The sequence below is a fragment of the Girardinichthys multiradiatus genome, chromosome 12 (assembly GCF_021462225.1).
Source record: "Girardinichthys multiradiatus isolate DD_20200921_A chromosome 12, DD_fGirMul_XY1, whole genome shotgun sequence".
In the NCBI taxonomy this organism is placed as follows: domain Eukaryota; kingdom Metazoa; phylum Chordata; class Actinopteri; order Cyprinodontiformes; family Goodeidae; genus Girardinichthys; species Girardinichthys multiradiatus.
The window spans coordinates 53,082,583-53,099,451 of NC_061805.1; the positions used below are offsets into that span (position 1 = coordinate 53,082,583).

Below are 16,869 nucleotides of genomic sequence, written 5' to 3' on the forward strand. Positions count from 1 at the left end.
TATATATTTGTACTTTTAATTTGAATTTTGTCAGGATCGGTCCTCCATACTTTGCTACTTCCGTTTGAACAATGTGCTTCAACCCGCAATGAATCATGGGACATGGAGGATACACCAGACCCATCCTTAAAATCTGGAGATAAGAAGGATCCATTAGTTGGAACCTTGGAGATTGGACAGCATTCGTTGTCTCATCTAGGACGTTATCGGCCTACAAAGCAGTCCTTAATTTGGACCCAGCGACAGTGAAGGACATCCGTGAATCAGTAAATCTGTGTTTGATTAATCTGTGGCTTCAAGAACCCGGATGTGGGACACAAAAAACTGAATTTCAGACCTGAAAGTGAAAGTAATCAAACTGAATTTTCAATACAAATAAAGCAGTTTTTGAAGCAAACAAATTCAGTTTTAAACCATTATTTCCAGAGACCCACTTCAAGCTCTAAATGGGTTCTTCTGCTCACAGACCCACTAACTGCCTGCATGTCCAGAACCATAGATTTCTCAGAGCTCGTCCCAGATTTAAAACTAGAGATGATGTGTTTAAGTGTCCATCTTTTAACAGGAAAACTGAGCTGTGGTTGGACTCATTGTTTAATCAGAACCTGGATTCAGACATAAGGACTCAAGTTTTAAACGGGCCCAGGTTCTCATGTCTGCACCAAGGTCCTGCAGACTCCTCCCCCAGCGATACAGGTCCAAAGGCTAATTTTTTGACCATCCAGGCTCCCGTAGCAGCTCTCACAGCATTAAACACGTCACCTGACCCAAAGACAGACTCATTGTCTGAATGTTGAAGGTAATATTTTAATTATAAAATCATCAGACACACACTGGATAATATTTTGTATCCAACTTCCATTTAGAAAATCGTTACGTCGATTCTACCAACTACAAGCGATTCATAAATTGTGCACCAAATACCTCAAATATCCAATTGCTCCAAAAGCCAAAGAGATTCCAGTGACTTAATTAAAAAACGATTTGGTATTGAAACCAGAAATTGTGCTTTCTGTGATGCTGTTGAAACAACTGAGCATCTATTTTTTCAGTGTATTTATGTTGAGGCTTTGTGGGCTGATGTTTTTGACTGGTTATTCCATAAAATTCCCTCTCTCAATATCTTCTCTGACAGAGACATAATATATGGCCTTATTTTAGACAATCCAAACAATGACTTTCTTATCAACACTATTGTTATCCTTGGGAAATGTTTCATTCATAAGGCAAAATACCTTAAAATCCAGCCAAAGTTTTATGCTTTTCATAATGACTTTCTGTTATATCTCAAAGCTCTTATAAAAATGCCTTCAAATTACTCTCTTTAACTGAAGAATATGATTTAAAAGCTAAACCCTAACCCTTTTATTTCAGATTTATTGTTATTGTCCTATGTTAGACTATATATATATATATTTAATGCATCCTGTTTGTACTTGAACTCTGTTATTCTTGTATTTTGCCTTTTTGTTTGTAAAAGAACAAAGTGTTTATTAATAAAATATATATTTTAATTAGATTTTTGTATCTAGCTCTCCTCCTCTGTGTCCACTAGCACCCCCTGCTGACTCAAACCAGTTCCTGCAAAGTCCAAATATAAAACAGGACTTCAATAAACAGAACAGTTCTGATCTGTTGAAGGGCTGCATGCTTCATCCCTGATATTAATGTGTTTCTACTGTTTAATTGTTTATTAATAAACAGGATTGTTGCCTGAGTCACACTTTGTTGTTGACAAACAAACAAACAAACAAACAAACAAACAGCCAGCGGTCCATCTGCAGCAACTTAAACTCTGATGTTTGATCTTTGGCATAAAAACACAGTAACTGGACTGAGAATAATCAGGATAAATTCTGATTAGTTTTGGCTGGTTCTGTTCTGGTGGTTTGGATCTGACTCAGGTGTCAGGTTCTAGTCTTAGTTTGCAGAGCTAAGGTTTCATAATCACAGAAAAAAAAAACACCCAATCAGCTTTGAGTCTTAAATCTTCTGTCAGGTTTCTCTGGTCTGATTGGCTGTTACCTGAAGCAGCTGGACCATCATCTGTAACAGGAAATAGTGGCCAATGATTGGCTGCTGGGTGAGTGGGCGGGGCTCCTAAGCAGTTGATGAAGAGTCTGATCACTGTCCAATCCTAAGACAAGTCTTTCCAGGTCCAGAAAACCAGAATCCAGCTGCTTCATTCAGAAAGTCTCATTGCACAGGTGGACTCAGACCTGTGGACCCAGAGAGGACCGGTTCACACCCATGCACAGGTACAGCATGGGTCCCGGTCCTGGTCGGTCTTTCTGTCCAAGCTAAACAGAGTCAATATCCCAATGAATCACTCCCGGTCCAGCAGGGTCATTCCAAGTCCACATAGGGCAGTTCTGCCCCAGCAGCTCAGTTAGTTCCGGTCCAGAAGACGCAGTTCTGATCCAACAGTACAGTGAGTCCCAGTCAAGAGGGTCATTCCCACTCTGACAGTCAGGTTGATTCCAATCTAGATGACTCAGTCCCTGTACAGACGTCCTGTTGGTCCCGGTCCAGAGGCATCTTGATGAAGGCAATGGCAGCAAGCTCTTTGCAGAACTCCTCAAGGACGACGATCCCTTCGAGCAACGTCAGGTGTTCCAGCCTGAGGACACGCCCACAAGAGTCAGGTGAGTGACATCATCATAGAACTTCATCAGAGTCAGCAGGCATTTTAACTCGACCCTGTTTACATTGATACCCTTAAATGAACTCCAGTGCAACCAGTTACCTTTAGAAGTCACCTAGTCAGTGAACCGACTACAGCTGTGTGTCTGAGACTCACATGGTCCAACAAGGCATGGAGGTCCACCTAACTAGACAGGCTGGGCAAGGAGAGCATTAATCAGAGAAGCAGCCAGGAGGCCCATGGTAACTCTGAAGCAGCTCCTGACAGGAGTCTGTCTTGTACTGGAAGTCTGAGGTGTACAGAGTGAAAAGGAATGGTGAGAGTACCGTCCCCTGTGGTGCTCCTGTGCTGCTGACTACCTGGTTAGACTCACAACCCTTCAGTCTCACAAACTATGGTCTGTTTGTCAGGTAGTCTTTGATCCAGGAGATTGTTGAGGCCTCCACCTGAGTCTTCTGGAGTTTCTGACAAAGAAAATCAGGTTGGATTGTATTAAATGTTCTGGAGAAATCAAAGAACATGATCCTCACAGTGCTGCTGGCTTTGTCCAGATGACAGTGGGTTTGTTGAAGCAGGTGTTTGATGGCATCTTCCACTTCACATGATCAAATGAGTGTAATTTGATTGGCTAACAGCCACTCGACTCTTCTTCTTCTTGGATTTTTTTGGGCAGGTGGCATCCAATGTTAAGATGCATTATGAGCCGCTTGACTCGACCTCGTGCTGATTGCCTTGGCATGAATCACCAAAGGTCAACACATTTGCAGGCGAATTTGAAGTAAAAAAAATGTCTGATTGTAATGAGACTAATTTACTTCCATTAAGGACGTCAGGTCAACAGGTCTACAGTCACTGAGGACTGATGGTTCCGTTTTCTTTGGTACCAGAACAAGACAGGAGGTCTGGAACCTTCTTCTGGGTTTAGTAGATTATTGTTTTAATGAGGAATAGAATGAAGTTTATTATCTGTAAAAAACATTTACTCAGATGCTTGGTTTCAACTGGACTCATGGCAGAATATCATCAGAGATCAGATCATCTTCAGAAATAAAGAAGCTGGATAAGAGAGAGACAGTTACCCAGTGTGCTGGTTCTGGCCCAGCAGGTGTCTCCTGGTGTCCAAGAGACGCTCTGACAGGCCGGAGACTTGCTGGATCCTCTGCATCAACTCTCCCATCACCTGAGACACACATGTTAGACAGACATTATCCAAGAGGAGAGCAAAGGCTCTGAATGTTCTGGTTCTGCAGCCCGGCTTACCCTGACGAGGACAGAGAACAGCGACCTGCTGCAGGAAGACAGGTGGATGTATGGGTCCAGCAGGTACTCGTCCAGCAGAGGGTGATTAAAGGCAGACAGACGGGACAAAATTGCCGTCAGCTGCAGGTTCAACTCGTATGGCTGTAAACACACACAACACCTGCACAGGTGAGTCATTCCACAGGCAACTTATCAGCAAGGATCTCAGGTGTACATACCTGCTGCAAGATGCGTCCCAGACGTTCAAACAGAACTCTCAGCAGGTGACCTTCAAAGAAGTCTCCCTCCTTACCTGAAGAACCGGGAGGAGGAAGAGTTTGTGGCCAATCCCAGGAGAGAGAGAGAGACTGACACTGGGTCACCTGACAGGGAGATGAGCCATACAGGTGACAGTTTATCAGGAGTTGGTGTTTTATGATCAAACTTTGGGTTGTCCAATTACAGAGAGATACACCTAAAGGGGCGGAGCCTCCACCTGTACAGGTAAGACCATTTCAATGTATTGATGTTCTAGAAACACCTTAAGTCAGCAGAACCTTTAAATAATGAAAATGTTACCTGATGTTTTACATGTTAAGACTGAATGAGACCATAAACAACTGGGTTCTGTCAGATGGTTCTTCTCCAACATCAACTGATCCGAATCAGGTGAACATGTGATGTCTTCTTCCAGCCAACAGAAACTTGGTTTCATTGTTCTGAGCTCTACAGACTTCAGGTCAAAACGCAGCTTAAACAGGTAGAGGCGTAACCATGACAACTAGACTCCACCTGGATGGCACTTGATGGGAAAAGGTGGAAATAAGAAAAGTGTTTGGATTTTCTTACCAAAGTGCGCGCGTCGTGCACGTATGACTCGTAACCTCCTTCCTGCACCAAGTGGGCTGATCGCGCCTGGACCGGAACCAAACACAGGAAGCTAAACACAGAGAGAGTTCAGTCAGGCGGCTGACATGTTGATTCTTGTGGACAGAATGCAGGGAAATCTACTTCAGAACTTCTCACAATGAACCCGGGGCGTCAGAACCTTTCAGACTGAGACTAGACCCACAGAATCTGTCAGGCTAAACTCGGAACCTCAGAACCCAATAGACTGAATGCAGGACCACAGTACCTGTTGAGCCAAACGTGGGGACGTAGCACCTGTCAGAATGTCTCATCACATGACCAGCTGCAGTGACCTACCTCGAAATCAGAAGGTTCTGTTCTTTCTAAACTTGACAAATATTATCAATGCTAGTTGAAGGATCTCTGTCCTGTTTTGGTCGTGACTGGACTGTTTGGAACAGAGAGGTTCTGATGGTAGAAACTGAGCCTGATCAGATGTTTCTGAGTCCTGCTAACATGGTGATGATGCTGCAGGTGTTACCTGTTGACAATATCTGCAGCTGATCCTGGAGCAGCAGGCTGCTGCTGCTGATGATGATGATGAGGAAGGTGTTCGTCAGGAAAGCCATCTGAGAAGAACGGGTCATCCTCCAGATCTCTGAGGGACACAAGACACTTGTCAGTCTGAGGACACACCTTCACTTGTCTGGGTCTCCCCTGTGATGGACCTACTGGGTGTCCTCGCCGTCATCGCTGCTCTCAGGCGGCCTGTCCTCCTGACCCCCTATAGGTAAGGACAGGTAACTTCGGGTCTGCACAAAGCTCAGCACCAGGGTGTCCAGAATGTCCCTGTGAGGCTTCTGTAGCAGTTCGTCCACCAGAGACAGAGACACCATGCTGATCTGAGGACACACAGAGGCTCAGCAGACTGGTGTGCTCAGGTGCTGGGCTTTATGGGCGTGTCTTGCAGCCTCACCTGGTCAGAGATATGATCGCAGCGCTGCAGCAGCAGCTCCATTAATGAGGGCGTCCTCAACAAAAAATCAAGCAGCTGGTCCAACAGAGATGGAGACTGGACAAGTCTGACTGCAGAGCAGAGGACTGAAGTGGAGACAAGGATGTCCTGCTCACACCTGAAAAACATACAGCTGAATGATAGGCTCCGCCCCCACATGGGAGACAAAAAGAAGGAGCAGGAGGAGAACATACGTGTGCAGCAGCTGAGGATAAAGAGTCTCCACGAGCCACAGCTGACGGACACACCGACACACCTGGACGGACAGAACCTGCACATAGAAACAGTCCAATCAGAACAACCGTTCAGTGATCAGGTGATAACTGACGAGGTCCAGCTCACTGAACTGTCCCTCAGGTACTACACATCTGCAGTATTACTGCAGTACATCTGTAGTATAACAGGAGTAACAGCGGGAGTATTTCTGAAGTACACCTGCATTAATACTGCAGTATAAGACTACCTGAGGAGCCTCTCTGGTCAGATGATCTAAGAAGTCGAACCAGGTGAGGAAACTGGTCACGTGATCGTTTTGAGATTCTGACCTGAGAACACAGAGAGGTCAGGTGACTGCCACTGGCCTTCATTGAGGTCTGTTTCCATGGTAACCGAGTGTTTGAGGTCCAAGTTCTGCCTACCTCCATGAAGGGCGGGGCCAGCTCCTCAGCTCTGCTGCATCCAACTCCTCCAGTGGCAGCAGGCAGTACAGCTCCTGTAGCCTCCCAGCCAGCAGCTCTCCCAGCTGGGTCCCAGCAGGGTCCAGCTCCCCAGGAGATCCATCAAGTAAAGACGAGAGCAACATGAGCCCCTCACAGGCCTTCTGACGCACCTTAGATCTCTGGTGGAACAGGAGGACATCAAGAGAGCAGAAAGAGAACATTAGGAAAACATCAGAACTTTGTGAGAACAGATTGAGAACATCTGGAGAATATCAGTAGGTCTCTGATTGATAGAAGAACGTCTTCTTGAGCTGATCAATAAAGTCCATCAGAACAGCCAATAATGAAGCTAGCTGACCCGTCTGTTCCATCTAATTCAGCTAAACCCGCTAACTCACCTGGTTCCTGCTGAGTTGCAGCAGAACCCACAGCATCCCGTGCTCTGATTGGACAGGGCTGGAAGCAAGGGATTCTGATTGGCTGCTGGGTGTCTCTGTGCTCTGATTGGAGGCCTGTGAGCAGTGCTGTGATTGGCCAGAAGCCAGCGGTCGGTCTGAGAGCTGAAAGCAGAAACATGATCAGCAGGAAGTGGTGGTAAAACATCACAGTCACATCAGCTGCTCACCTGTAGGACATATCTGAGCACGCTCGGATCCTGCGTGACTCTGGTGCACACAGCCAATAAAAACTGAGCTTCCTCCTTCTCAGTGCAGGAACCAGGTAGTGCACAGAGTCCAATCAGCTTCTGTGGGCGGAGCAGAAACAGGGAGTCATGTGATCATTAAATGTACCATCAAGTCAAGCAACGTGTTCTAATGCTTCTGACTGAAAACTGAATATGTTCTCCACCTGCTCACCTGTTCCTGCGTGAAGAACATCTTACCTGAACAGGTCTGTAGACAGGGACGAGCTGCAGCAGAGGTTTCTGCATCTGAGACAGCAGCTTGAAAAAGAAGAGGAGCACCTGCTGAGACATCCCTGGAGGATACTGATGAGGAGGAAAAACGTCAGCATGAGACCATACAGCCGGTTTCTAAAGAACATTCACGTGTTCACACAGCCTGACAGCCGAGAAACCTCGGAGGAACACCAGGAGCCATCTGAAGCTCCACGAGTCCAGCTGGAACACAGTTCTGGTGAAACCTCGGAATGAAACAGACCCAGATTCGTCTCCTGTATGGAGAAACTAGTCACATGTTGCTCAGGTGTGATTCTGATCCATTCTTCCACAAATCCTTAAGGTTCTGGAGGTCCTTCCTATGCTCTCTGACCTTCAGTTCTTCCCATGGTTTTGAATTGGGTCCAGTCAGCTGATTGACCGGACCAATTGAACAGTTTTAATCCCTGGTTTCCTTGGTTCTGTGTGTTTGGGCCCGTTGACTTGCCGTGACATCCATACGTTTCATTGTCAGATTTTGAATGTCCCGGTCCATTTCTCCATTCAACCTTCCTGCCAGAACCATATGCTGTAAGACAGCACACCAGTGGCACTGTTGGCATGGTGTTTCTGGGCTGATCTGCAGAACCGTTCTGCATCAAAACCTGCTGTGTTCAATGCCATTTGGACCAGACTTTATTGCTTGTCCAAATTTGTCTGCAGCAACGTTCTGTCGGGTCTTGTGTGGTGAGAGCATTAATGATTATATTCATAGAAACATGAGGGGAACCTGGTTATGGCTGGTTCATGGTCCAACAGCTCACACTAGAACCTCACAGGAATGCAGAAATGCAGCAGGACCATGTTTTCTAACATACTGATGGGTCCAATTATTCAATCTGTGACTGCTAACCAATCAGGAAGCAACGTAGCTGGTATTGTCCAATCAGCATCACCCTGACAAGATGTGGCTGATCTTGGATCAGATCTGAGCTATCATCAGAACTAACCCATCCAATCAATCAGAGTGTTCAGCAGGTGATGTTACCTGAGCCTTCCCCAGGGTGCACAGAGTCTCCAGCAGTTTGTGCTGCAGCAGGTACTCCAGACAGGGTCCCATGTCCTCCACATCCTGATCAATGACACAGCAACAATCAATCATGGATCAGAACATTCTGGGATGTTTACAGGTACCATTTGTTGGTTAAATAACTTGTATTATCCCTGTGAGAAATATGTGTCAATGTAAAATAGACTAAAGCTGAAGTGATCCTTCAGCAGCTTATCGTTTTACTCTAGATGAAACTGGACCAACACTTTCCACAAAGGTCCGCTTTCGTCTCTTCAGTCCACAGAATATCTTCCCAGAAGTCTTGAGGATAACAAAATGTTTTCTGGTAAATGTGAGACAGGCCGTTGTGTTTTTCTGGGTCAACAGTGGTTCTGGCCTTGGAACTCTCCAATGGAGGCCATTTTTGCCCAGTCTCCCTTTTCTATTGTTAAATCATGACCTCTGACCTTAACCGAGGCGGTGAGGCCTGCAGAGCTTTAGATGTAGTTCTGGGTTCTTCTGTGACCTCCTGGATGAGTCGTTGATGAGCTCTTGGTGTAGTTTTGGTAGGTCCGCCTCTCCTGGGAAGGTTCTGCACTGTTCCATGTTTTCTCTACAGGTCCTTCTCAAAATTTTAGCATATTGTGATAAAGTTCATTATTTTCCATAATGTCATGATGAAAATGTAACATTCATATATTTTAGATTCATTGCACACTAACTGAAATATTTCAGGTCTTTTATTGTCTTAATACGGATGATTTTGGCATACAGCTCATGAAAACCCAAAATTCCTATCTCACAAAATTAGCATATCATTAAAAGGGTCTCTAAACGAGCTATGAACCTAATCATCTGAATCAACGAGTTAACTCTAAACACCTGCAAAAGATTCCTGAGGCCTTTAAAACTCCCAGCCTGGTTCATCACTCAAAACCCCAATCATGGGTAAGACTGCCGACCTGACTGCTGTCCAGAAGGCCACTATTGACACCCTCAAGCAAGAGGGTAAGACACAGAAAGAAATTTCTGAACGAATAGGCTGTTCCCAGAGTGCTGTATCAAGGCACCTCAGTGGGAAGTCTGTGGGAAGGAAAAAGTGTGGCAGAAAACGCTGCACAACGAGAAGAGGTGACCGGACCCTGAGGAAGATTGTGGAGAAGGGCCGATTCCAGACCTTGGGGGACCTGTGGAAGCAGTGGACTGAGTCTGGAGTAGAAACATCCAGAGCCACCGTGCACAGGCGTGTGCAGGAAATGGGCTACAGGTGCCGCATTCCCCAGGTCAAGCCACTTTTGAACCAGAAACAGCAGCAGAAGCGCCTGACCTGGGCTACAGAGAAGCAGCACTGGACTGTTGCTCAGTGGTCCAAAGTACTTTTTTCGGAGCAAAATTCTGCATGTCATTCGGAAATCAAGGTGCGAGAGTCTGGAGGAAGACTGGGGAGAAGGAAATGCCAAAATGCCAGAAGTCCAGTGTCAAGTACCCACAGTCAGTGATGGTCTGGGGTGCCGTGTCAGCTGCTGGTGTTGGTCCACTGTGTTTTATCAAGGGCAGGGTCAATGCAGCTAGCTATCAGGAGATTTTGGAGCACTTCATGCTTCCATCTGCTGAAAAGCTTTATGGAGATGAAGATTTCATTTTTCAGCACGACCTGGCACCTGCTCACAGTACCAAAACCACTGGTAAATGGTTTACTGACCATGGTATCACTGTGCTCAATTGGCCTGCCAACTCTCCTGACCTGAACCCCATAGAGAATCTGTGGGATATTGTGAAGAGAACGTTGAGAGACTCAAGACCCAACACTCTGGATGAGCTAAAGGCCGCTATCGAAGCATCCTGGGCCTCCATAAGACCTCAGCAGTGCCACAGGCTGATTGCCTCCATGCCACGCCGCATTGAAGCAGTCATTTCTGCAAAAGGATTCCTGACCAAGTATTGAGTGCATAACTGTACATGATTATTTGAAGGTTGACGTTTTTTGTATTAAAAACACTTTTCTTTTATTGGTCGGATGAAATATGCTAATTTTGTGAGATAGGAATTTTGGGTTTTCATGAGCTGTATGCCAAAATCATCCGTATTAAGACAATAAAAGACCTGAAATATTTCAGTTAGTGTGCAATGAATCTAAAATATATGAATGTTAAATTTTCATCATGACATTATGGAAAATAATGAACTTTATCACAATATGCTAATATTTTGAGAAGGACCTGTATGTGTTGACCATGATTCTCAGAGTGGTTCTTTGGAGAACCAAAGCCTAAGAAGATCTGTAACCTTCTCCAGACTGATAAATGTCAGTGACTTTGTTTCTATTTAAGTTTCCATTTTGTTCAGGCAGCAATGAGGCCTTGAACTTAGCTTCATGAACAATCTGGGTAATCCCAGTTAATTCATGATTATTTTCCCCATAGGGCCTGGTTGATTTTCTCCCTTCATCTTTCTGTGTTCACTCAGGTCATCTCTGTCTGATATTAATATTTGTTTGGTGATCTGAAATATTAATTATTTCTACTTTCCTTCCCATAGAAAGTACTCCTGGATCAGTGCTTCTTTGTTCTCTTTGTGTCTCTGCTCTGTTCTCTCAAACCTTCAGTCGGTCGTGGCAGATGGCCGCTCACACTGAGCCTGGTTCTGGTTCTGCTGGAGGTTTCTTCCTGTTAAAAGGGAGTTTTTCCTCTCCACTGTCGCTACATGCATGCTCAGTATGAGGGATTGCTGCAAAGTCAACACCAGTGACTGTCCACTGTCTCTACATGCTCATCCAGGAGGAGTGAATGCTGCAAGTCACTGACTGGATGCAATCTGCTGGGTTTCCTTAGATAGAAAAACTTTTTATCCAATTTGAATAAATAACTGAATTAATTTGGACAAAAGAGCAAAAACAGAAGAAATCAGTGAAGATGTAGATGTTGCTACATGACACTGTATGTGGTTTGGAGTAGCTGATATAAACATCTCCACCTTGGTGGTGGTGTTCTCTTAGTGGTCCGGAAGTGTTTGGTTCTATTTAGATGCAGCTTTGCAGAACTGTATTTATTGTTTCTGCATGCGTGCACATTCAGTACTTTTCAGTACTCATACTTTTTACTCTGCACAGGCAGTGTCCTAAACAAAGTTTGGCTTAGGTTTGACATCAAACCTAAGCCCTGCAGCCATCTTGTTTTTAGAGAGAAGAGCCTTTCTCCTTCACCTCTTCCACATGGCCATACTGGTTCAGTGTCATGACCTTTAACCTGCTAACTGAGGCCTGTAGAGTCTGAGATGGAGCTCTTGGGTTTTCTAAGCAGCAAACTGACAGAGCTCCTGCTGTTATGGAGGTTCTCACACTGATGATGATCAGTTAATCAAAGCTTCTGATCAGCAGCTCCTGGATGAGGCTTTAACCCTTTTGGAAGCAGCAGGGTGGGGGGAGTTTTTATGACTGATCCAATTATTCTGTGAGGCTCTTATTTTGGCAGTTTTCTCCATGATGGTGATGATCTAATCCTAAATGGAGGTTGTCCATGTCCTGAGCTGAACTACTGAAATGTACGAGTTTATTTCATCCTGATGATGGAGGAGAAACTCAACATGACAACACGCAGCCAGATCAGACACTTATCTTCTTACAGGACGGGGCTTCCTCTGTGTCAGTGTTTCCATGGTTACAGATGTCTCTGTGGGTGGAGTTAATCACCTGCTGTTTTTCCTCATACACAAGAATGTCGGACATCTGCCTGAGTCGCCACGGGATGTCCGTCTGAGAGGCGGGACGGCTGTCATCTGCAAACACACACACAGACTCAGGCAATCGGGTGGCCAGCAGACAGCCTGAGGCTACAGGTAAATGCTGCTCACCTGTGGTCTGGATGTAGTAATTAGTGATGGATTTCCAATGATCAATGAAGGAGTTCAGCAGGTCGACTGTGGGCTCCCTCTGGAACACAGGCACAGGTGAGACAGCTTAAACTGGGGTTCTGTTTCTGCTGGTTCAGACGGGTTAAAGCATCGATCAACGCATAGTTTGCTTCTATCCCCTTTCTGATTCAGACCCAGGACTGGATCTGGAGATTTTCACACCGCTTTATTCTGCTGTTTTATCCTGAATCACTGAGAGTCACTAAAGTGTTTGAACTGCTGCTGAAACAACCAAAGCTGCAGGACGTAACAGGAAGTTGACAGAAACACAGAGCGTAGAAGATAGCAGGATGATCTGGGTAGGTCAGGATGTGATCAAGTTTGGAGCTCCAAGATGTTCCTGAAAGAAAGCCATAGAGTTCAGCGGTTTTCAAACAGGAAGTCATGAAGCTTCGGGAGAAAACAGTCTGCTGGAAGAACAGGAGATGAGCTGCCTCTACAGAAGGTTAGTAAGTCCAGTATGTCCTAAAGGAGCACTGAGGAACATGTGCAGCGCATGGATCAGCACCAAGATGTCTCTCCCAGTCACTCCCAGTTCAGTTTGTGTAGAACTCCATGGATTGAAACAGGACTGTTTCTGAGTAGCAGCAAACAGTCAGGGAAAGACCCTGAAAGTGTGGATCAGCTGAGGTTCTTTAGAACGTTTTTCATCCTTGGTTCTGTTCCTTCAGAACAAACTCTGGATGCTTCAGCTGCTGTCGTCACATCAGCACAATAACAGACGTTACGCTGTAACTATGGTTCTGTTTCATTCCTTCCTGACTGCCAGTGGCAGTAAACAAAGTGGATGACTTATGCCAGCAATGTCACGAGGAATGCAGTAGTCACGCACCTCTCAGTTAGTAGAAGGGGCCAGAGGCAGGATTGCCGAGGCCAGTGCGGACTCATGTGCCACATTGAGGCGGTAGAAGCGTGCAAACGTGCACGGTGTTGCCCATGACGCCTCCGCGCAGATATTGCCCTGCGGCACGCCCCTCAGTGCCACCCAGGACGTAGACACACTCCTGGTGGAATGGCACATGAGTCTGCCCCCACAGACTCATAAGCCAGCGCAATAGCATCTACGACCCAATGCGACAGCCGGTGCTTAGAAAGGGCTCGACCCCTGTTCTGTCCCCCGTGGCACACAAACAGCTGGTCCGACTGGCGAATAGCGCTTGTAGCCACCATGTACAGCTGCAATGCCCGGACCGGACACAGCGTGTTAGCCAACCTCTGTTCCTCGGACTGAAATGGGGGAGGGCAGTATGCCCCCAGTTCAATGGCTGTATTCACGTAGCCTGGGGGCAGAACCTTAGGGAGAAAGGCTATGTTCGGCCACAGCGTTACTCCGGACCCGCCTGCCTTCCAACACAGGCAGGTAGGGGTGATGGCGAGTACGTGGAGCTCACTGACCCGCTTGGCTGTTGTTACCGCCAACAAAAAAGCAGTCTTAACAGACACCAGTTTCAATGAGGCAGCCCCCATAGGCTCAAAAGGTGGCCCAATCAGGGCCTTCAACACCAGTGGGAGGTCCCATGCTGCCGCCGGTCTCCGTAACGGGGGCGCAGCCTCCTTGCACCCCGGAGAAACTGTGACACCCAATAGTGTGTCCCTAACTCGTCTGCCATCCACGACATCGTGGCTGGCTGAAATGGCAGCCAGGTGCACCTTCAGGGTTGATGCTGCCCGTCCGGCATCCAATAGACCCTGCAGGTACCTCAAAATATTATGCAGGGAACACGAAACTGGGTCAACTCCTCTGTGTCTGCACCACTCCGCAAAACGCTGCCAGCAACGGGCATAAGTCCTCAATGTGGAAGGAGCTCTGGCATTCCGCAGTGTCCGCTGAATGGAGGGCTCCAGATCCGTCAGGGGCTGCCAGCACCCCTCAGCGAACACACCATGAGGAGAAGATGGCCCGGAGACGGATGCCAAACCTTCCCCTCCAACTGAGACAACAGGTCTGCCCTGACCGGGAGCCGCCATGGCTCCCCGTCCAGCAGACTGAGGAGCAGTGGGAACCAGACCCTCATGGGCCACTCGGGGGCCACCAACAGAACCTTCAGGCTCGACGACCTCACTCCGTGGAGAGTGGGCAGAAGCAACGGAAACGGGGGAAAGGCATACAGCAGGCCGGCAGGCCATGTGTTCGCTAGGGCGTCCATCCCCAGTGGGGAGCTGGCCTCCGCCAGGGAAAACCACAAGGGGCATTGTGTACTGCTCCCTGAGGCAAAAAGGTCGACCTGGGCCCTGCCGAACCGACCCCATATCTGCCGTACGACCTGAGGATGCAGCCTCCAATCCCCGGGGTGGAGCCTCTGTCGGGACAGATAGTCGGCAAAAGAGTTCCTCGTCCCCGGTAGGTGCATTGCCCTGATGTAGGCGAAGCGAGGGTATGCCCAGGTCCACAGCCTCCGGGCCTCCCTCAGGCACTGCAGTGATCTGGTCCCACCCTGGTGGTTGATGTGGAACTGGAGCAGGGACTGAATCCTGTCCACCCTGTCCGAGGTCGGCTGAGCCAGCATGGCCATGCCGATAAAGACCACCTGCTAGGCCGGGATGAGAGAACTCTTCTGATAGTTCACTGCTATCCCCGGTGCTCTGACGTGGGCCAGGACCATTAACGTCGCTCGATCCGCCCCGCCAGAGGAGGGGGCACAGATGAGCCAGTCGTCCAAATATGTCAGGATCTTTAATCCTGACAGGCACAGAGGGCTCAGGACCGCCTTCATGCACCCCGTGAAAATCCAAGGGGCTAAAGAAAGGCCGAACGGCAGGACTGAAAACTCGTAAGCCGCGCCGTGGAAGGCAAATCGCAGATACTTCCTGTGTTCTGGGTGGATCGGAACATGGAAGTACGCGTCCTTCAGATCCACGGATGTAAACCACTCGCCTGGACAGATTACCCGAAGGATGTCGCAGGTGCGGAGCATCCGAAATGGCAGCACCTTCAGAAAGTGGTCCAGCCCCTTGAGGTCCAACACCGGCTGAAGGGAACCGTCCTTCTTTGGGATCAGGAAATAGGTTGAGTAAAACCCGTCGGCCTGCGAATGTGGCGGGACCACCACTGTGGCCTCCTTGTCCAGCAGTGTCTTTATTTCCTGCAGCAAGATCACAGTTTGTGCAGGATCTGTGACGGGAGTCACCCTGACCCCCGATGGGGGTGGAGGCCGACGGCAGAACTGCAACTTGTACTCTTGGAACATAGTTCTTAACACCCACGCATCCTTGCAGTGGGTTTCCCAATAGGCCAGGCGCCGTTGTGAAAACCTCCCTGCCGTCGGCCTGCAGCCTTCAGGCCGCCCTCTGCCGCCTGCTTCGGCCTCTGGGGGGGCGTCGGCTCCTGTCCAGGCCCGCCAGAGCCCCGCGAGGTGGTGCCCGTTCCACCCCGGGATGCCGCCAAGCTCCTGCCACAGCACGGCTCCGCAAACTGTGCGGGAGTGGGGGTTCGAAACTGACGCTGTGGTTCCCACATGTTACGTCTCCTGGGTTGCGGAGCAGGGGGTCCCATGGCCCCGCTGCGACCACCCCAAGCTTCAGGGGCATGGCTGGACTGCCGACGGCGCGCCAGTGCCCTCTCGGCCTCCGGTCCAAACAGCTGGCCCGGTATCACTGGCAGCCTCCGCAAGCTCTGCCTACAGTCATCCGAGATCGGGGCCTTTGCAAACCAAACTTGGCGTCTGGTGACCACCAGAGTGGACATGAGTCCAAAGGCCTGGAGAGCTGCGTCATTTGTTTCGCCCAGTGCTGCTCCCGCCATGCCCGGCTGCAGCATCTGGGACTGTGCCAACAGGAGGACAGAGAGGGAATTGCCAATACGTGCCATACGAGCCGCAATGTCGTAGGCACGGCACAAGAAGTCGTCCGTCACCCGACACTGAGCGCTTAGACAGCGGGCCCTCTCCCTGAGCGCCTCATCTGGGGAAAGAACCAGTGATGCGATGCAGTGATCCACAGGGGGCATACGGTCCAGACCATGATCTCCAGGATTGCGCATGCACGCCAGGATCCGTGCGTCCCGACCATGGTGGGAGAAGCTTCTAGCAGCGCTGAAGCTCTTCCAAGAAGGCCGACGATGGTGGCACCTCGAACGGAGTGGCCGCCGGAGCCTGGCGAAAAAATGGGTTTCCCGTTGGCCTGGCCACGGGTGCATCGTCCAGGTCAACCTTGGCCAAGGCTGCCAAAATAATTGCCCGTAGTGGGCATGGCTCCTCTCCTGGGCCAGAGCTAACTGAACTCCCAAGGGAATTACCTGAGCCATCATTTCCTCCAATACTCGGGGGATCCCCCTCCCGATCCCGAGGGTCTGGGAAGGGGTCCCGTTGATTCTCGAGGGACTGGAACTCCGAATTGGAAGCCCTCACAGAGATTCCATCATCTTCCAGGTCCTCCCCTGACTCCCAAGTTGCTGCTGCTTGGAAGGCAGGCGTGGGATCTGGGGCCTTGAGTAGAGCCTTGAGGTGCTCCACCTCGGCCCTCAAAAAGTTCACTTCCTGCCGAGATGGGCGCTCCAGCCGAGGCCTCTTCCTGCGTGGGCTGTGGCATTCTTCCGCTGGTGCATCCCCCCGCCTCCCGGAACACGGTTGAGGCATCCCTGAGGGTGGCAGCTTGGCCGCGAAGAGGAGATTCTCCACCTGACGTAGC

At 48.8% G+C, this 16,869-nt stretch overlaps 2 protein-coding genes across 6 annotated transcripts in view; one reads left to right on the forward strand and one right to left on the reverse strand.

Moving 5' to 3' along the window:
- Window positions 1–16,869, reverse strand: part of fhip2b (FHF complex subunit HOOK interacting protein 2B) — an 18,235-nt gene continuing 1,366 nt past the window's right edge. For all 4 annotated transcript variants that reach the window (XM_047382278.1, XM_047382279.1, XM_047382281.1 and 1 more), the window contains 17 exons: window positions 12,184–12,262; window positions 12,023–12,108; window positions 8,332–8,415; window positions 7,290–7,394; window positions 7,032–7,151; window positions 6,805–6,966; window positions 6,386–6,585; window positions 6,211–6,292; window positions 5,942–6,018; window positions 5,709–5,865; window positions 5,465–5,634; window positions 5,274–5,390; window positions 4,733–4,823; window positions 4,123–4,266; window positions 3,905–4,045; window positions 3,724–3,824; window positions 1–2,620 (listed from right to left, as the gene is read on the reverse strand). In XM_047382278.1, the coding sequence (XP_047238234.1) occupies window positions 2,470–2,620; window positions 3,724–3,824; window positions 3,905–4,045; window positions 4,123–4,266; window positions 4,733–4,823; window positions 5,274–5,390; window positions 5,465–5,634; window positions 5,709–5,865; window positions 5,942–6,018; window positions 6,211–6,292; window positions 6,386–6,585; window positions 6,805–6,966; window positions 7,032–7,151; window positions 7,290–7,394; window positions 8,332–8,415; window positions 12,023–12,108; window positions 12,184–12,262 (2,067 nt within the window). In that variant the 3' untranslated portion in view covers window positions 1–2,469. The remainder of the gene's footprint in view (window positions 2,621–3,723; window positions 3,825–3,904; window positions 4,046–4,122; window positions 4,267–4,732; window positions 4,824–5,273; window positions 5,391–5,464; window positions 5,635–5,708; window positions 5,866–5,941; window positions 6,019–6,210; window positions 6,293–6,385; window positions 6,586–6,804; window positions 6,967–7,031; window positions 7,152–7,289; window positions 7,395–8,331; window positions 8,416–12,022; window positions 12,109–12,183; window positions 12,263–16,869) is intronic.
- Window positions 8,344–16,869, forward strand: part of LOC124878365 (gelsolin-like) — a 22,170-nt gene continuing 13,644 nt past the window's right edge. Inside the window, exon 1 of one of the 2 annotated variants that reach the window (XM_047382272.1) lies at window positions 8,344–8,473. In XM_047382272.1, coding sequence (XP_047238228.1) covers window positions 8,464–8,473 — 10 coding nt within the window. In that variant the 5' untranslated portion in view covers window positions 8,344–8,463. Of the gene's footprint in view, window positions 8,474–8,510; window positions 8,681–16,869 lie in introns of those variants that run through there. The other variant, XM_047382273.1, reaches the window with a different exon arrangement.